The following is a 19,685-nucleotide window of genomic DNA, read 5'->3' as shown; positions in this document are numbered from 1 at the left end:
TGGAAATGTGCCCAACAAGCAGGGCAGTGGGGAGGAGGGTGATAAACTGAACAAAAAAGCAATCTCTTGCCTTCTAATAAATGGGTAATTTCTGAAACCCCAGCAGCCATTTTGTGAGGGTCCCACAGATATGTTCCCAAAAGTCCACATGTGCCAATCCCTTCCTCCCAAAAGATAGACAATTTTTTCCCCTGAATAATCAGATAAAGAAGAAATTGATACAATTGTAATAAAGTCTGAAAGGAATTGATAGCATTTCTGTTGAAATTCTGTAAGAAAGGTGGGTTTATAGATCTGTGTGTCAGATCTGATTTGGAAAAAACATACTTGCGTACACACAAAACTCCATCAAATCAATTTGGAAGATCCAGCTTTATTTGGAATGTCTATTCAGGGAATCAAAATTGCCTTTGAATTAAAGCTCAAGAATAGGTAATTGCACCCCCTTACTACTTTACATAGAAGTTCTGGAATACTAGTTTCAAATTTTCAATATAATAGGCAAGCTAAAACACCATAAGAATCCAATAAATGTGTCTTCTATTAAACTTGCAACTGGATCCAAAGGATGGTTGCTAGATTTAAGAAATTCTGAGGAGGCAAGAGAAAATTGCATTATAATGTTTGATTGTGTGCCCTACATTCAACGCTAGTAGAACTTTTTTCTTTTTTAAAGTAGTTGTGACTTAACTAGATTAGTAATTTCCAACAGGCAAATTGACCTCTTAATCAGCAGCAATGTTAGCTAAATAGAATCTTAATTCGCTGTTGTGCTTCTAACTTAACATGAGGTTTTTACTTTTCTAATTTTCACATTGATTATCTGTTACCTTAGGGCAGTTAGTTTCTTCTACTAGTTTGACTTGTTTGTTACAATTTTACTTATTTGATTTTGAAGCTGCTTGGCTCCAACTGACTCTCTGATAGCTTCTGTAGCATTTGCTTTTAATAATACAAATTCTTCTATGTCTTCAAGAAAACAACATTTATTTATAAAAAATACAACAAGATCAGTTGATGATGAGAAATGTGGCAATAAATACAATTCAAAGGAAAGGCAATTCTACATGGATATATTATGGCACAGAAGATAAAGTAAATGACCTTCAAAATGTAGAGATTTTTATGGGCTCAGAACTTAATACTAGTTCCCTTCTAAGAAAGAAAGCTTTCCCTAGAATTTTGGTGAGTTTAGACATTGGGATGAAACACACAATCACAAATGCACATTTACTATTTCTACTGTGGCTTCAGGAGATTAGCAAGGAAGTACTTACAAAATAACCAACGTTTTAAACTAATAAGCCACAACCTTTATTTTGGTGGCATGGTCCAGAATTAACTTTATGAATAAAGGCTTCTACAGTCTTCCACAAAATGGAGCTGTAAATAAAAGTTTTTTTAAAAATAAAAGGAAAAGCTTGGTATGGTATTTCAAATGCCTATTTCAGAACAAGATTGTAAAAAAAATGCATAGTTTCTTATTATTAAAAGACTTGACTCTATACAAGAACTTCCCTTTCACAGTATTCCTTTTTACTTCATATGCTGTTACTGATTATGCTGTAGACTGCAAATGTTACAGCACTAAAGGCAACTAGAGAAGAAAAGGGCAGAGAAAGGAAAAAAGGAATGTTATGTAAGGCAATATTTCCTTAAGTACATGAAGCATAATGTGTAAAGGATGGGTAACAATTCCACAAGGCTAGTTTCGTTTTTCTTGAATAAAATAATAAACTAATACTGAGCTTTTGAGGCAAATCTAGTAATCAATGCCTTGGTCACTGTATTGACCGTGGTAATCTCTCTGATATTCATCTTGGTAATCGCCGTGATAGTCATCTGGATATTCTGCCTGATAATCACTATCACTGATTTCTGACCCATTAGTTCCTGTTCCTTGGCTCCCATTATGAATGACAGGTTCTGTTGGTGCAGCACAATACTTAGGATCATACACTTGCCGTCCAAGCCCATACACACTCATCCCCTTCTGTGAAGCCACCTTGTTGGTGCCCATTTGTAGTGAAATTGTAGTGTTATCCATGGGCTGTAATGTGAGCTTCTGGTCATAGATGTCTCGTCTTGTTCCTGGTGCAAGCATCCCTGCCTAAAAAACAAGTATTTCAGGGATTACAGTAACTCCTAGCAATAAATGGTACAATTAGGATATATGTGAATTAAAATTCAAGTTCATTCAACAGTGCTTCTCAATACTTTTACACAGAACATGACTGACTGCAAAATAGGGGAACTAGTTTGTTAGGACCTTGTTGCTTCAGTCCTTACAGTTACTGTGGATACAAAGAGAAGTCTTCAGGATATTCTTTTTTTCCAAGATTTAATTGAAGGGTTAAAGGTGGACTGAGACTTAACCAATTTCTCATCTTTCCAACAATTCAAACTATGACATACAATTCAGAAGTAGGTTTTGAAATCTAGATCAGAGAGTAGATATTTCTTACCTGACTGGCTCCTTTATTAGTCCCCATCTGCAAGCTTATTGTTGTCTGGTCAAATGGCTTATCTGTTTGCATCTTTGGATCATAGAGATGTCTTCTAGTTCCATAAGCTGTCATTCCTGCCTGGCTGGCACATTTGTTAGTCCCCATCTACAGTTGATTAGAGAATACAATTCAAAGGGAAAAAATAGTCCCCAAATGTTTGTTGTGATGGGCAGGACTAACATCCAAATATGCATCCATTTCAGAGAGTAAACTGGTAAAGCTAAAAGAACTTGAACCCAAGGTACTTGAGTTTAAGATAGGTGTGGGATCAAATGATACCCAAATACCTGCCTTGCCCAGAAATTCATTTAACAAAAATTGATGTTTAGAAAAAATATGCACAAATATGTACTGGATATCCACAAAAACCAAGGCAAAACATACAAGACCCGTGTATGAAAAATCCAGGCAAAATAAAACACAGTAATAGAAGCAAAGTAGATTACCAAAGATGCCAAATACAAAAAAAAAAAAAAAAAGACAAAACATAAACCACACTAAACCCATCCTATCTTTTTTCAAGGCTGGAATAAGATCTCCACAGACAACAAACACTGCCCCCTGCCGTGTCCACCATCCTAATGTTTCAGGATGCTCTCACCTCTACTTGTAAAGCATTATGCTGTCACCCAATTTAGCTTTTCTGTTCTCTGGGATGGACAGTTAACATTCTTGGCTTCACTTACTTGTCATTTTTATTTTCTAAAAATGACTTACGGACTATGTAGCCTCCCAGTTAATCAGAATGCCTGCCAGCTGACAACAATGGTATTCATAGGCACACAATTACCTAATGATGCCAAAACAAAAACCCATCAAAATTCACATCTTGGTGATGGTGTTGGAATTCTTCCTGGTTATGGCAAAATCTATTTTGGATATATTTTGACAATATCTGTACAGCTGAGAAGAAGCAAAAGCCATGTTGGACCAAATGTCTCCTTGTGAACAAACACATCTTGCATTTTTTGCTTTTTCCAGCCTTCTCTCCCAAATGCTACATACCCAAAGAGTCAAATATCTGATAAACGTCATTGTAACTGGGCAGAAGGAATAACCTTGAGGAAGAGAAAGCTTCAACCAAGACAATAGTCAGATAATAGAACTCTGAATCCAGGGCAGAAATATAATTTGAGAAAGCGCCTCAGACGTGACTCTCTCTAGTTCTCACGAGGATGAAGTGGGGGGAGGAAGGAGTATCCAGACTTGCAAGATTCTATTACTGTAATCTTAAAATAAAATTAATATTTGCATTCATAACTTTGGTTTCCTAGTCTGGTCTACCTTGAAGGGCTGACATTAATATATAAAGTGGTCTATGCTGGAAAAAACAGCTGCTTTACTATGGCTTGTCTTTGCTGAGATGACCCTACCTGGAGGACCTTTGGAGAAATGTTACCTTATTGCCCAGTGTGATCTAAAAGTAGTTCAACTGTATTGGGAGAACTGCTCCAATTATTTGTTTTGGAATACAGTATTAGCAATTATATCCCAATAGCTTTCTCTGCATGTTAATTTAGTACATTTTATCTGTTTTGCTTACCTGCAAACCGATCACACTTTGACCAGCCTTGAGCTTTCCAGCATCAAAACTTCTTGCTTGTTTTTCTGCATATTTAACACCAATATCAATTGTAGTGTGGAACCCCTTGGTTTTTGCCTAGATGGAGATTAACATTACACTTAGTATTTCTTGTACTTGTTTCTAATTGTTTGAATATTGTGGCATAAAAATAACCAATGCAGTGACGCTTGTAACAAACTGCAATGACGACTGAATTATGACATGGATGATGGCAACATGCAAATGCCACAAAAACACCCTTGCCTCACAATAGCCAATTTCAATATGTAAAACATGGCATTTGTACGATTATGTCATCACACATACTTGGTCAGCCCCCGTGAAAGAATGAAGGTTGATACCATGTTTATTGAAATCACTTATCAGATCCTTGATCTGACACTTTGAGATCTTGCTTTGCTATATGGCAAGGTTATGACTTTTATGTAGAAAAAGGCTTGTGGTTCATTAACTTAATTCTTAAGGCAGCCATTATCTTAATATAAACTCACACTATGAAATTTATGGCATTCCTATTTTATATTTCTTTAGGTAACAAATGATGTAAACCAATGTTACAAGGTTTGTTATTTGACAGGCATGGTAAATTGTACATTAGACTCCATAAATCAATATACTTACCAGGCCCGCAAGTGCCACCAGCGATGTCTGAACTTGGGTCATATTTCCATTCTCAAAGAGATCATTTGCTTCAAAAATATCATGGGGTTTCATACCATATTGTTGTATGGCCTTGATAAAATTTCCAATGTTCTCCAGCTAAAAACAAATGTAGGAAGTCACACTCTTAGGATTTGTTAATGTTTCTGTTTACTTAAAATGGAGCTATACATTATTTGGAACTAATAATTGTGGAGGGTTATTGTTTGAGGAAAGCCAAATGAGGTGGAGTTGACTTGGAAGTGAGAAATGGCATGGAGGAATGCTTAATCCTTTCTTCACCCACCACTATCCTGCTTCAAATCATTGTCTCGGCTGTTTTTAAAGGTGGTTGTGATTCACATACACATATTTGCAAATAGCGTTTTATAGGCTCTTAGCATCAAGATAATTTTAACTGAGGAAAATGGTACTTGAAGCTTACAAATCAGGCATAACAGAAAACAGGAAGGGAATAGTGATTAACACACTATCAGAACAGTGCCGTTTCATTTTATTCAAGTTTGATCCTGTAGTCCCTGGCTAAAATGAGTCCATATTATTTATAATACAGTTTCAAAACTGCAAAAAATACTTTTGCTTCACCATCTGTTCTACCTGAAGGTTCATTTTGTTGGGTGCATAGATCCATTTATTCCTTCCTTATTCATATAATGTGAAAAACCATCTCCTTTAGAAGCAATGGGGCAAACTTCTAATTTAAAGGAGATGCAGTTGTTTGTTGTCATTCTTGTAGTACTACAGGGCCCCTTATTTGAAAAGTGAGTACACAGTATCAGATTCCTTGAGCTGGGAAAATTTAGAGAAACACTGCCAAGGGATAGAAATTTCTCCAAACCCTGAGAAAACTTTTAACAAAACCTCTACTTCTCTAATTTCTGTAAGAACTATCTTCCTCCTTGCTCTTCTATTCTCAGGAAATAAATGTACAGGTATGATACCTTCTAATTACTGAAATTAGTAATCCTGTTGTTTAAACATTAGTGCTTTACTTAATAACCATCTATGGTTCCCGAAAAATAACCCGTTTAATGGCCTCCTTTTGAAAATCACTGCCCATTAACTTTTATTTATTACAACTCTCCTTAAAGAAAAGACAAATAGAAAATAAAACATAATTTACCTGGTGCCAGTTTAGTTTGGACTGGTTGATTTTCTTTATTGATCCTGGCTGGAGTTTGTTGATAAGCCTGCAAAAGTGATGAAATTAAAGGGCCTTTTTCTATTTTCTTTCTTTTTTTCATAGCCATAATCTATTTTAGTGTCACACTGAAGAAGCATTAATGCTGCTATCAAAGGAGTTTTATGTTTTGTTCATACAAGAAAATGAACTTGGGTACAAGTTGCATAATATTTACATTTTCAATGGATTGTCTACTCTATAAATCTGTTGAACTATTATATTGCAGTTTCCTGTATGCAAAATATTAGAAATTTCCTGACGTTCCAAATTTTAAAAACCCAACAGCAAAATTATAGGGTATTTTAGCAACAGGCAAGCTTATTTCATAAGGAACAACAAAAAATGCACTCGGTTGATAATGTTAATTCAGCGGATTATGATTTATTGAGACCCAGGAAAGGAAGGAGACAGTTATAAAGGGTAACTATATTCTGTTATCTTCAAGAACTACAGAGTTATTTTGGTAGGTACCGTTTTTCAACCCTGCACTTTAAACAATTACTTAACTTATATGTCTATGGAAAACATACATAGCCTTTGTAAGACATAGAAATGTGTATATAATGTTTTAAAAATGGAAATTATAAATTTTGATCTGTGCCTGGAACAACTGACACCTGCTGGTTTAGGTTTAAGCAGATCTACCTGAAGGAGAAAAAAAAATGTTGCTTACTCGCATAGTATAATGCCATCCTTTAAGCCCAACTGGAAATTTGGTCCAATACTCATGCCAGTAACTTCTTCAATCCAGTTGCGGAGATCTTCTTCTATCTGTGGATCATATTTCAAAGCAATCTACAAGCCAAAGAAAAAAATAAAAATAAAAGAATTTTATTTATGTATTTATCAAATTTGTTACCACCCATCTCCTCCGACCGGAGGGACTCTAGGCGGCTTACAATATAAAACAATAAATATATAATAAAATTTCAATATAAAGTACACTATAAATCAATTTCACAAAGCTACCAAATATAATAAAATCCAGATGGCTATGGTCTCAGTCACTGCGTAGGAGGGGCACTTCAAGGCACTAGCCAACCCCAAGTATGACTATTCTCCTCCCTGCCCAAGCCCCATGGCAGAGCCAGGTCTTCAACTTCCTCTGGAAGGCTAGGAGCGATGGGGCTAATCTCACCTCTGGGGGCAAGATGTTCCAAAGGGCGGGCGCTACTGCAGAGAAAGCCCGCCTCCTGGACCCCACCAGATGGAATTCTCTTATCAATGGGGTCCATAGCATGCCCTCTCTGCATGATCGGGTGGGACTGGCTGATGAAGTGGGGAAGAGGCGGTCCCTTAGGTAACCTGGCCCATGCCATGTAGGGCTTTAAAGGTGATAACCAACACCTTGAATTGGACCTGGAAGCAGACTGGTATCCAATGCAGCTCGCATAGCAAAGGTGTTATGTGCGCCCTTCTAGGGGCGCCAAAAATAGCCCACACAGCCGCATTCTGGACCAGCTGAAGCTTCCAGATACTCTTCAAGGGTAGCCCCATGTAGAGCGCATTGCAATAGTCTATATGGGAGATAACAGGGGCATGAGTTAATGTCTCTTCTGTAATTTTAATTAAAGTACCTTCACATAATTTAAGCAATTACATTTGAGAAACGCACCTTTATGAATACATGTTATTTTAATCACTAATTTTACTATATAAAAATAAATGTGTAATAATCTCTAAAGCTTTTTCTAAACTATATGAAAAGTTGGTATTTTATGTCCTGCCTTTCCTCTAAGAGTTCAAAACACCACATATTCTTTCCTTTAACTTCATTCATAATCAGATTTGCTAGACTATATGATAGTAAGCCAGTCTGTATTACGCTGATATAAACTCTTCTGGGTATACCCACAGGTTCTGCTCACAAGCAAGCATGACTAACAAACATGTATGGCTCTACCTATGGTTTATTTAGCCTAATATGCCAAATCAGAGACTCTGACCTGTTCCTCTTAATTAGGCAAAAGCACCTGCCTGATTCTCATCCTCAAATAAAATGAAATAAAAATGTGATCTGTGTCTAATGAAACCTGTGTATTTTCTTGCTATGGCCTTGACAGCTGATGGTGTGCATAAACTGGAAGCGGCCATTTTGATCACCAATTCCAACCGTAAGCTGAATTAAATTAATGACAGATATCTGCAGCTCTGCTCTACATAGGGCCCTTGGCCTAACTTCAAAAGCCTCTATTTTTCCTAGCTTACTGCATAGGACAACAGGGAGAGAGAAACAGCAGAGCATTACAAAGCGTTCAAGCATAAGGTGGTATCAGAAACAGAGAGTGGAAACTGCTGGCAATTCCACTCATTTTTGGCTCTGGTTCCCTCCATTTACTGCTGAAGCCCGCACCCACCATTGCTATGTGTTCCCTTTCCAATGACTCTCCAGGCAACATTCTCAAAGAAAAAAAAAGTTACCCACCCCAGTTCTAGAATCAATGAGATCAACTGCATTTGAGAGCAATATTACTGTATTCGGAAAGAATTATTCCTTTCAATGCTTTCGATGATGAAACTAAGCAGAGGCTAAATAATATTAGAGAACCTGGACCTAAAAAATCTGCTTTGAATTGACTGAAAAGTGGACAAAATATATTTATTGGCTAAGAATTTAAGTAGTACTGTTATGATTTGCCTTCCTAACTACCAGAATTATTATTAACTCACCTGGGAAAGGCACCCTAGCAGGCAGCAGAAGAAACACAAGAATGGTAATCAAATCATATCCTGTACAGGACTAGGCCCAGAACTCAGGTTTTTAATAAGATGATTAAAGCAAAACAAACAAATTGCTGACAGTCTACACTAGGTACAGTGGATATAGCAAGGTAACAAGGAATGGCCAAAAATTTTGGCTGTCCAGATTCATTGGCACACAGATATGTTAACGAAACTTTTAAAGGGCTTTCTACTTTTGGCTGTGCTCAGTCTGGGTCACGAGAAAAAACAACAGGAGAGCATAGGAGAAAAAGAACTTGACTGCTGGAAAAAACAAGTGCTAAATAGAAAGAACCACTGAAACCTCTGTGACAATCAAACGCTATTCCAAACATCATGGCCGTTAGGAAGTTGTAATGCTTCAGGATTGTTACTTTTCCTATAGGGGGAGAGGGGCTGGATTAGGCAATTTATAAGATCCCCTAATGGGCTCACAGGGTGGCTGCTTCTAATTAATAGAATCTGGCACAGCATATCTATCCCCCAGGAAAAACCTTTCAATTTAATTAAGATTTTGCTATTCCACCTTGAAATTATTGTAAATTAAAATGTACATCCTTAATTTAATGCACAACAGAAATATGTGCATAATAGCAATCAACACCTTTTGTTCTTGGCAGTTTTGCCGTCTTACTCCCAGTTGAGATGTCTTTTCCAGAGTAAACTGAGAAGTTTGAACCTAGGTTTTTGGGTGGTGTCTTAGCAAAAAATAACGCATTATAATGTAAGTAAACAGAGAGCTATCATATTTGAGCTTCTTTACAACAAGCCTGTTCCTCAGTAAACTGAACAGACAAAATGGATTTTCATTGGAGCCAAGCAGAAGCCTTCACCCACCATCACCCAACACTTCTGTGAGAGCAAATCACAGCTATGCCATCATACACAAGCATTTCATCATAACTGGACCCTCCTATTCTTTGCACAGAACAAGCCAGCCAGTTGTTCATATTTATGTCATTCAAGTAATCCAGTTTTTACTTCTTGCATTCTCTACAGTTGTTCTTGAATACACTTTGGCTTCTAAAAGGAGCCATTACCAAGTTTCTCTCATTTACACAGATATGGGGGAAGAAATAGTGAATAGAGAAAGAGTGAATATAAAAACTAGAAAACCACATTCATAGTCAATGAATCTCAGTTCCTATGTTGTGGGTGAAGTCCCTCAGAACCCCACTGTATAATTCTTTTAAATCAATGAAATCAACATCTTTAAAAATATACTCTGAGCTTAATATTTCTTTATCAGCTTGGAATCTTTTTAATAAAACAGATATAGGGCTAAAAGAGAATATCATCACAAGAGGCATTTTGAAGGAAATTGATTCTTCTATTGGAGAACACAAAGAGTAATGTTTTCATCAGGCTAGTACAGCAAAGACAGGAATCAATTTTATATATGTTTCTAGGGGACTTAAATAGTACTTCCTATAAAGTATCAGACAAACTATGTGTTTTGAAACTTCAGTAATTTTTCTATTGGAGCTTCAGAGGCTCCAATGTTCACAAAACAATTGTTGCCCTCGGTATAGGATTTTAAAAAAAATTTTTGCATTATGCTGCTTTCCTGTCTGTGGAATTGCAACATAACATCCAAGGCATTCATTCTCATTATGCTCGTTATTTCTTTGGAAACTTCTTTGCTGTTTTTTATCCAGGCCACTGGGTAATTCATGACAACATACATGCAAAAGTTCTCAATACTTGTCCCACCTAACTCAACTTTTCTTCCAAATATACTATTTGTCATAACCAATACACAGATACTTCATATACATGCACACTGTCTTTTAAAAAAATAAATAAATTTATACTGGAATTTCAGTATATTCCCAGATATACTGGATGGATGTAATCATGAGGTTACCAAGAAGCTTAATCTGAAAATAAGAAATATAGTATGGTACTATTATCTTTAGGAGGATGGCATGATTCCACTCCATTGGCAATGTCACAGATAGGATACACTATAGCTGCCCTGTTGTAGTCAGCACATTTTATTAATCTTGTCACTAAAAAAATTAAACTCTCAAATCAAGCTGAAACTCAGTGACAAAATGGACACGTCCATCTTGTGTTTTTGGCAATAATAGTGATTCAGTACTGCCTCTTTTCATGGTATTTCTAGTCTATAGCCCTGAATTTACTGGTGGCACTAACCAAGTCAAATTCGTCTCCATTTATTTCAAGATCATCCAACCAAAATCATAGAATCAGAGGGTTGGAAAGAGACCCTGGAAATCTTTTAATCCAGCCACCTGCGCAGCACAGGAATCCTCAGACCATCCCAGACAAATGGCTGTCCAATGTTTGAAAACCTCCACTGATGGAGCACCCACAACTCCAGGAGGCAGTCTATTCTATTTAATAGCTCTTGTGATCGGGAAATTACTCCTTATTTTGAGTTTGGATCTCTCTGGAAAACTTCCACCTGTTGGTTCCGGTCCTACCCTCAGGCACTACAGAAAACAAGTCCACACCCTCTTTCCAGTGACAGCTCTTCAAGTATTGGAAGACCGCTCTCATGTCTCCCCTTAGCCCCCTCTCTTCTTTAAGCTAAACTGATCCAGTTCTGTTAACCATTCTTCATAGGATTGTGCCCACCTCACAAAAACTGGGAAGGTTTTAAGTTCCATTTGAAGAAATGGGAACTTGGGACCAACTACAGCTCCCTTGTTTTTACCCTAGGGCCATAAGAGTAGGTATGGTTGAAGTCCATTGCAAATGCAATCTAATATCTAAAATTCATGAAATTTGGCCAGCTGGATTAATGTAAAAACATTTTTGAAACACCAAAATAACTCCCATAGGAAACAATATTAATATAGCTCTGCTTTCATTGACTGAAAACATCTCTTTGGATCAGAAACTGCTCTCAACCTTTCCTTCCCCACCTTCTCAACAGAAAGCATAGACAAGCTTTTCAGTTTCTTTAAAGAAACCTGAGTCGCTCAACTAACAGATTACAGAACAAGCTGATCACTTTAATATTCTTTTCTATTCATGCATCTCAATAAACCAACCCAAGTCAATATAGAATTATTGTATTTTTAATATCCTCTGAAGCTCAACATCCAGTTAATGCAAAAGCATGCAGAGATGTCCCATGCACACCAAAACTTAACCAACACTGTAGTAAGTCTGCACATACACAGCCTCAGTAACATTAGCAACACTTGAGTGTGAAGTATGGTAGTGTATGCATGCAAACATCTTTGCACTATCTGCCTGAAAAACAAAAGCACAGCTCAACACTTGCAACCCATCCATCTATCCATCCATCCACATGAATTCTAACTTCCCCATATTAAGGGTGCAGTTGCTTTAACAGATACCTTCTGTCAGGCAGACAGGTAGGCATGGAGCTGTAAGCTGTCTTCTTCAGTCTGGCCATATGTTTAACTGCTACTTTTCTTTCAAAGCCTGTATCAACCATCCAATCTAAATTGGCAAAAACAGGGACAAGACTGGTCCTACTCTTGTGCTGGTGAGGTTAGAAACAGTTTGAAAAAATTGTAGTGCTCAGAACACTTGGAGCACCACCACTCCTAGCTGTTTCATGCTTGGAACACCCAAAGTGGCCACTTTCAAGCCAGAATGTTTTGTATTTGAAACATTCTTCATTGTCGCTAATAAAAAAAAATTCGTATAACACTTATCCGAAAATACAGTAAACCTTTGGTTTACCAGACCATTCAGGGATGTGTGAAGCAAGTGTCCTTTACTCTTGAATGTCTGTTAAATACAGAAAATACATCATGTGTGTTGATTACATCATTTGCTATATTATGTATGCATAATACAGTTTGTCACCTATGGCACTTGTCATTATTTGCATGATAACAGTATCAATTTTTGCAATGTCTTTATATTCTAAAAATGAGAAGATGAAGTAATATGTTTCCTTATGGTCTAAATTTAAGAATGGAATTGATTATATTTTAATACTATTTTCTTTTTTTCTTAGTTTCCCCCCTCCTTAGGTTTAAATTCTTTTAATCCCTGTAATGTATGTAGCTTTTTAAAATTTTTACTATCACCGATGTATTCTTTGCTGTCATTATAATTCACTAATAATAAAATGCTGGTGGTATCCAATTGGAGTATTTGTCTGTTGTATCCAAAGTTTGCTATATCAGGTTCTAGTAACCCAAAAGCTTACTGTATTTATATACAAAAATGTATCTCCATGTAATTAATATACAAAGTGCATTAACTTTCTATAAATCAACTAGGCCACATTTCCCCAGTTTAGCACCTCTAACGATCTGGGAATATTGTACAGTGCCCAACTGTAAAGGATTATAGAACATTAGTACAACACAATGAGAGTTACACACTCAACTCCTGCTTTGTTTGACATTGTAAACCTTTGTACTGTATCCAGCTTTATTTTTTATTTTTATTTTTTTCAAATGATGCACACAAAGACTTTATTAAAAATCTGGTCGAACACATGCTATAACTAAATTGTGATTCTGCCAGGCTAAAAACCAAGAAACACCAACTAATTTTGCAGATCAAATGCTGCGCTGCACGCAGCTACAATTAGTGTACGATGATAGGTAATTAGCGCTTTAGCACATAAAAGAGATTATTTGATCCCACAAAGATTTGTCTGCTAACTCCTTCAGCCCACCAGATCCGGTCTGCAAAAATCTAGAGAACCATTACACAGCAGCAAAGAGTTAGAAGTTTCTTGTATCTCTTCTAGCATCATCTAGTGGTTGCCCAGGTTTTGGCTGCCCTAAACCTGGGCAACCACTAGATGACACTAGAAGATGTCTATATGATGGCTATATTTCTGCCTAGATGCTTATGAATGAATAAATAAATAAATCCTATGAAATAGTTATATCTTGTATTTTTTTCTATATATTAAACCTCAAAGGATATGTAGTATCTGAAATGGAGCACACATGTGCACAAACATGTGCAGAGATATGGTAGGCTGGCCCTTCTGACTCCTTCAAACAGGGGTCCCTAAACCATTCCCTCACAATCCTGAGTGTTGCCACCTCCCACAATCTGGGGAGTCTGCCAGTAGGCTACCACTTCTGCTTTCATCCAGGAACACATTTTCCCCCCTGTACGTTATTTCAGAATGAATAAAGGAGATGATTCTTCTGTTTTATTCCACCTTTTGTTTATATAGTGTTAGAGTTGCAAGGTGTGTTAACTATTTTCCTGGCAAAATAAATGTTCTCGTATAACAAGTATGAGAGCCAGTCTGGTATAGTTTAAGGCACCAGGCTAGAAACTGGGAGACCATGAGATCTAGTCCTGCCTTGGGCACAAACCCAACTGGGTGACCTTGGGCCAGCCACTCTCTCTCTCAGCCCTAGGAAAGAGACAATGGCAAACCACTTCTGGGGAAAAAAAACTGCCTTAACCACTACACCATACTGGCTCTACAAGGAGTAGATAAAGCAGTGCAAATCTCCAGTGCTGGCATAGTCAGCAGCACAATAAAACATAATTAAAAACCAAAGGAAAAATTTATCTGCCTCCTTCCTCTTTAAAAAGTTTGCGTGAGAGGGAGGGAAAAAGTTCCTATTTTTTACCAGTTTCTTCAAGTTTGAGTTTCCCAGGCTTAGCTGGACTCTGCATCCTCTCTAGACTAATTGATTAATGCTTTCATAGTTAAACTTTTGGGAGTATTTTCTCACTTTTCAGTACAGTGTCAGCTACACCCTGGAAGTATTGAAGAAAAACCATCTTCTATATTAGAACTTAACTATGATATTTCAGATGTTTCCCTTTAAACATCTTTATTTTTCCTCATACAATTTTGGGTTAGTTTTACTCAAATGACAACTGGAAAAACAACCAGAAGAGCTTGGGTCAAAATAATCCTTCCAAAAACATATGAACTAGTTGCCATGTAGCTGGTAACACAATGACCAATTCTGTTAATTTTTGTGTGAAAAAGGAACATAATGTGAACAATTATCTTATCTTGTAAAAGTGCCAAGATGCTGTGTGCAGTCTGTGTGTGTGCCCATCAGATGTGGGAAGTATCTGAGGTGAGATCTCAGTATCTCAAGTCTCATCTCTGACCTCACATTTCAAAATAATTTTTAAAAATAAATAGAGAACATACACCTAATAGCAACAAAGTGGTCAAAATAAAGTTCCAAGCATAGGTTCTCCCACATTGCCAATAGGAGATAACAGCCAATAGAGTCACTTTGGTAAGATGAGTGGTGAAGAAATGTGAGGAATAAATAAATAAAATAAATTAATAAATAGCATTTGAACTTTAGGGAAGAGAAGGATGCAAAACACAAGTGGTTGAAGAGGGTGTGGGAAGAATCCACCCCTCTAAAATCAAAATCTGCCATTTTGGCTCCCAAAAAGGATCACTATAACACAATCAACCACACCAACCTTAAAAAATATACACAAAATTGCTATTTAAGATAATTAAAAGGTAAACATATGGGCTACAAGGCCAAATTTAGTTCCTTTTCCCTTTAAGTGTCATGTTCACCATTCCAATGTTACCGTTGCATCGTAACGTTTCGCATGTCATTTGGCTGATGCGTGTTTCGTCTGGGAGGGGAGGAGGATTCCATCTCCTGGGATTGTTGTATGTTAGCAACTGGATTGGAATGTGTTTGGGTTATCTCGTGTGTTCAAGGTTCCTTTCCCAGGACATCAGCAGAAATGGTTACCAGCACCTGGGGGGGGGGGGGGAGTTTGCAACGGCAGGGCAAGGGGAGGGATTACGTTTGAGCCGAGGGTTTTTAGTTTGTATTTGGCGTGTTTTGCTCATTCTCAGCTTTCTCTGTATTTGCACACTATTCTTTAATAAATCAGATATCATTAAGTTCCTGCTTGTGAGTCTGAGTCTATTAGGGTAGGCAATCCTTACATAAAGCTGAGAATCTCAAAAAATTTACCGTTAGCCCCTTTCCAGATTTATTTTGTGAGGGAGAAGTGCTAGCGATGAGCAAACCAAATCCCCAAATCACGGAAAGCGAGGAATCAAGCGAGGGGGAACCCGACTCCACGGTGATAAGAACAGAGAGGGTCCCTACTCGGGAGCTCTCAGAAATTCGGGAGGTGTCAAGCTCCAGCCTGGGAGAAGAGGAGGTTGGAGGTAAAAGAGCCTCTGAACCAACCGGCGAGTCGCCAGGCGAGCTGATCACCTGGGATGAAACACAGGGATCCCTACCAGGGACGTCCAAAACGTCTTGGAAACAGCGGTACCCGAGTTCCCCAACTATGGTAAGGCAGGAGGGAAAGGAGGGTTCCCAAACCCCTGACTGTATAAGACTGGTGGAGGCCAAATTGGAGTCAATAGAATTTATGCTTCAGAAAATATCAATGGACTGGGGTCCCCGGGAGTGGAGGAGAGGGGAGTCTAGTAATAGGCATTCGTCCCCTTCTTCGCCCACACCTTCTTCGGAGGAAAGGAGTAGGACCCAGCACAGAGAAGAGGCAAGGGCGCCGAGGGTGCGAATTTCAAGGTCCCCTCCTCAAGAGCGGAGATCCCTGGGAGCTAAAAGAAAGTCTGACCGCCCAGCTGTGGTGAAGGGACTGCCCGGAGTGGGGGTTAAGGACTTTACAGTTAAATTTGACGGAGATCCAACTAAGCTATTGTTCTTCCTTACCAATGCAAGGAGTTATATGGATGAATGGGAACCATATTTCTGTTCAGAAAGAGCCAAGATTAATGCCATTGCCACTAAGCTCAAGGGGCAGGCTGCCGATTGGTATGTGCAGTTATGTCAATCGGATGCTCCTGAACTGGAGGAGTTCGAAGAATTCCTGTGGGCATTGAAGCTACACTTTGAAGACCCGTTAGCTAAAGAAAGGGCAAAACAGGTGCTGAGGGAGCTTAGCCAGGGGCCACGATCGGTAGCGGACTATGCTTTGGAATTTAAGGCTCTGGCTGGAAAGGTTGAGGATTGGTCCCAATCTACCTTAATAGAACTTTTTAAGGACGGTCTAAACACGGAGGTCCTGAGGTGGTCGCTCAGTAGGGATGACCCAAATACACTGTATGAATGGATACAGTTGGCAAGGAAGTCTGAGCATGCCTATGAAACCTTCTCTCACAGGAAGGTGATGAGATATTCCGGGCTCAGCAAGGGTTCCCGCCCTGCTGCGCCCACTGGAAAGTCCGGTCAACGTGCCTGGGAGGAGGAGAGGGAGCGCTGCTATGCGAAAGGGCAGTGCCTCCGATGTGGAAAGGAAGGTCACCGAGCGGCAGCGTGCCCGAAGGGCAAGACCGATGATCGTTCAGGGAAGCCGACGGGGAAATCTCCCTCTCTACCCAGGAAAATGAAGGCAGCCAGGGCTGAAACTGAAGTGGAGGAGGTTCCTTACTTCGGGTGCGAGGGGGAGCCCGATCTACACCAGCTGGCAGGAAACGCCAGCCACCTGCTCTAAGGAGCGCCTGTGGGCAGGTGATGGAGGACGGGCGCGAACATGTTTCAGTGAGTGCCAACTATCCCACACTGAACGTGAAAGTGAAGTTAGGCTCCCGCACAAGAACCGTTGAGGTTTGGGCATTGATCAATTCGGGTTGTTCGCGTTGCTTGATGCACCCTGATGTGGTGGCTGCTTTGGAGTTACCCAGATTTCCACTGCAACGTCCCATGATTTTCACCCAGCTGGATGGTTCTACGGCGGGGGGGAAACTAGTCACCCATTTCACGGGCATGGTGGCATTGCAAATGGGCAGCCACCGTGAGGGGCTGCCGTTTGTGGTGGCGCCTGTGGGGCATCCCTTAGTCATTCTGGGGATTCCTTGGTTGGTCCAACAAAACCCCTATATAAATTGGGTGCACAGGACTTTGACTTTTGGGGATGGTTTCTATCAAGCCCCTGGGGAGGACGATGCTCCGGAGGCTGCAGTGGGGAGGGCGGCGGCAGCAACCCCGCATTTCGCTGTCCCACCACTGGAGGGCTTGCCGGAGCAATACCAAGGCTTTGCGGATGTGTTTGGTGAGAAAGAAGCAGACCAACTCCCACCCCATCGAAAAACTGACTGTGCGATAGAGTTGGTCCCCGACACTCAACTGCCCAAACTGAAAATTTATGCCATGACTCAGAAGGAACTAGCGGCGTTGAGGGAGTTTGCGGACAAAAACTTGGCCAGGGGTTTTATTGAACCAGCAAATTCGCCAGTAGGCGCCCCCGTCTTGTTTCGAGCGAAGAAGGATGGGACATTGAGATTTTGTACAGATTACCGCGGATTAAATGCGGTCTCGATATTAAACAAATATCCTCTGCCGTTAATAAAAGACATGTTAGCACATCTGGCTAAGGGGAAAATCTTCTCTAAGCTGGATTTGCGGGAAGCCTATTTCCGCATCCGCATACGGGAGGGGAATGAATGGAAGACTGCTTTCAATTGTCCACTGGGTTCTTTTCAGTATAAAGTTTTGCCTTTTGGGTTAGCGGGGGCACCAGGGGTGTTCATGCAATTGATCAATGAAGTGTTACATGAACATTTGTTCAAGGTTGTACTGGTTTATTTGGATGATGTTTTGATTTATACTGGAACAGAAGAGGAACATGAGCGCTTGGTGAAACAGGTGCTTAGCAAACTGAGAAAGGCTGAGCTCTATGCTAAGCTTTCTAAGTGTGAATTTCATTAGACTCAGCTTGACTACCTGGGGTACAGGATCTCTGACAAGGGCATTGAGATGGATCCTGCGAAGATTCAAGCTATCTTAGGGTGGGAGTGCCCACGGACCCGTAGGCAGCTCCAAAGTTTCCTTGGGTTTTCCAACTATTACCGCCAATTCATCCAGGGGTTCACAGAAATTGCGTTGCCTTTAACTGACTTGTTACGTACAAAGGGGTTAGGGGACACATGCAAGGTAAAGAACCCGGGGGCATTGCTCAATTGGACAACTGACTGCCAGTTGACTTTCGACAAACTCAAAAGCCTGTTCACTGCTGAACCCATTCTTCAACACCCTGATCCTGCTAAACCCTTTGTGGTTCAAGTGAATGCTTTCGATTTTTCAATTGGAGCGCTCTTGCTGCAAGCAGATGCTGACAACTGCCTGAAGCCGTGTGCGTGCCTCTCCCAGAAATTTTCCGAGACGGAGAGGCAGTGGCATGTTTGGGAAAAAGAAGCTTTTGCAGTCAAGGCTGCTTTGGAGGCATGGCGCCACCTCTTAGAGGGGGCTAAATATCCTTTTGAGGTTTGGACTGACCATAAAAATTTAGAGGTGCTCAGTAAGCTCAGTCCTAAGCAGATCTGCTGGGCTCAATTTTTTAGTCGCTTTGACTTTAAGTTGAAATTCATTCCGGGCAGGAAGAACTTCCTGGCTGATGCGCTTTCCTGCCTGCCCCAGGATTCGGGTATGGTGACATTGTGGGTACGGTGTGGACAGAACCCCAATTGGGTTTGCAAGCTGTCACACGCAGTCAGACTCGTGCGCAGCTGCCTCCAGCTTCAGTTTCACCGGCTGGAGGGAGGACACTGGTTCCCTCTCAATTGCAACAACAGTTTCTCCTAGAGGTGAAATCTGATACTTGGTTGCAAGCGAATAGCGACACTGTTACATTTGACAAAGGCTTAGCTTGGAAGCTAAACCGCCTCTATGTCCCTGAAAGTTTGCAAATGGAAATTTTGAATAGGTCTCATGATGATAAAGTGGCTGGTCATTTTGGGTTTGTCAAAACCTTGCATCTGGTGCGGCGTCAGTTTTGGTGGCCCACATTAAGACGTGATGTAAAAAGTTATGTTGCTTCTTGTCCTGTCTGTGCCATGTCGAAACGGAAGGGGGGTAAACCACAAGGGCTGCTGCAGCCGGTGGCCAGTCCCTCCCGTCCTTGGGAGGAGGTTTCGATGGACTTCATTGTGGATTTGCCTCCTAGTCAGAGAAAGACTGTGATTTGGGTGGTAAAGGACTACTTTTCCAAGCAAGCCCATTTCATTCCATGTGCTTCTATTCTGTCTGCTCAGCAGTTGGCCCGCCTTTTTCTAATCCACATCTACCGGATTCACGGTAGCCCCTCCCGTTTGGTCACAGGACACAGTTCACTTCCCAATTTTGGA

General features: G+C 40.0%; 1 protein-coding gene across 1 annotated transcript in view; it reads right to left on the bottom strand.

Moving 5' to 3' along the window:
- Positions 1 to 970: 970 nt before the first annotated feature.
- The window catches only part of CNN3 (calponin 3), a 33,443-nt gene continuing 14,728 nt past the window's right edge, over positions 971 to 19,685 (bottom strand). Inside the window, exons 2-7 of the mRNA XM_063298287.1 lie at positions 6,609 to 6,730; positions 5,876 to 5,942; positions 4,714 to 4,851; positions 4,051 to 4,167; positions 2,466 to 2,612; positions 971 to 2,110 (exon numbers count right to left, since the gene is read on the bottom strand). Of these exons, the coding sequence (XP_063154357.1) occupies positions 1,763 to 2,110; positions 2,466 to 2,612; positions 4,051 to 4,167; positions 4,714 to 4,851; positions 5,876 to 5,942; positions 6,609 to 6,730 (939 nt within the window). The 3' untranslated portion in view covers positions 971 to 1,762. The remainder of the gene's footprint in view (positions 2,111 to 2,465; positions 2,613 to 4,050; positions 4,168 to 4,713; positions 4,852 to 5,875; positions 5,943 to 6,608; positions 6,731 to 19,685) is intronic.

This window comes from Candoia aspera, chromosome 3 (assembly GCF_035149785.1).
Source record: "Candoia aspera isolate rCanAsp1 chromosome 3, rCanAsp1.hap2, whole genome shotgun sequence".
NCBI lineage: Eukaryota > Metazoa > Chordata > Lepidosauria > Squamata > Boidae > Candoia > Candoia aspera.
This window is presented reverse-complemented; position numbering and strand designations above follow the sequence as displayed.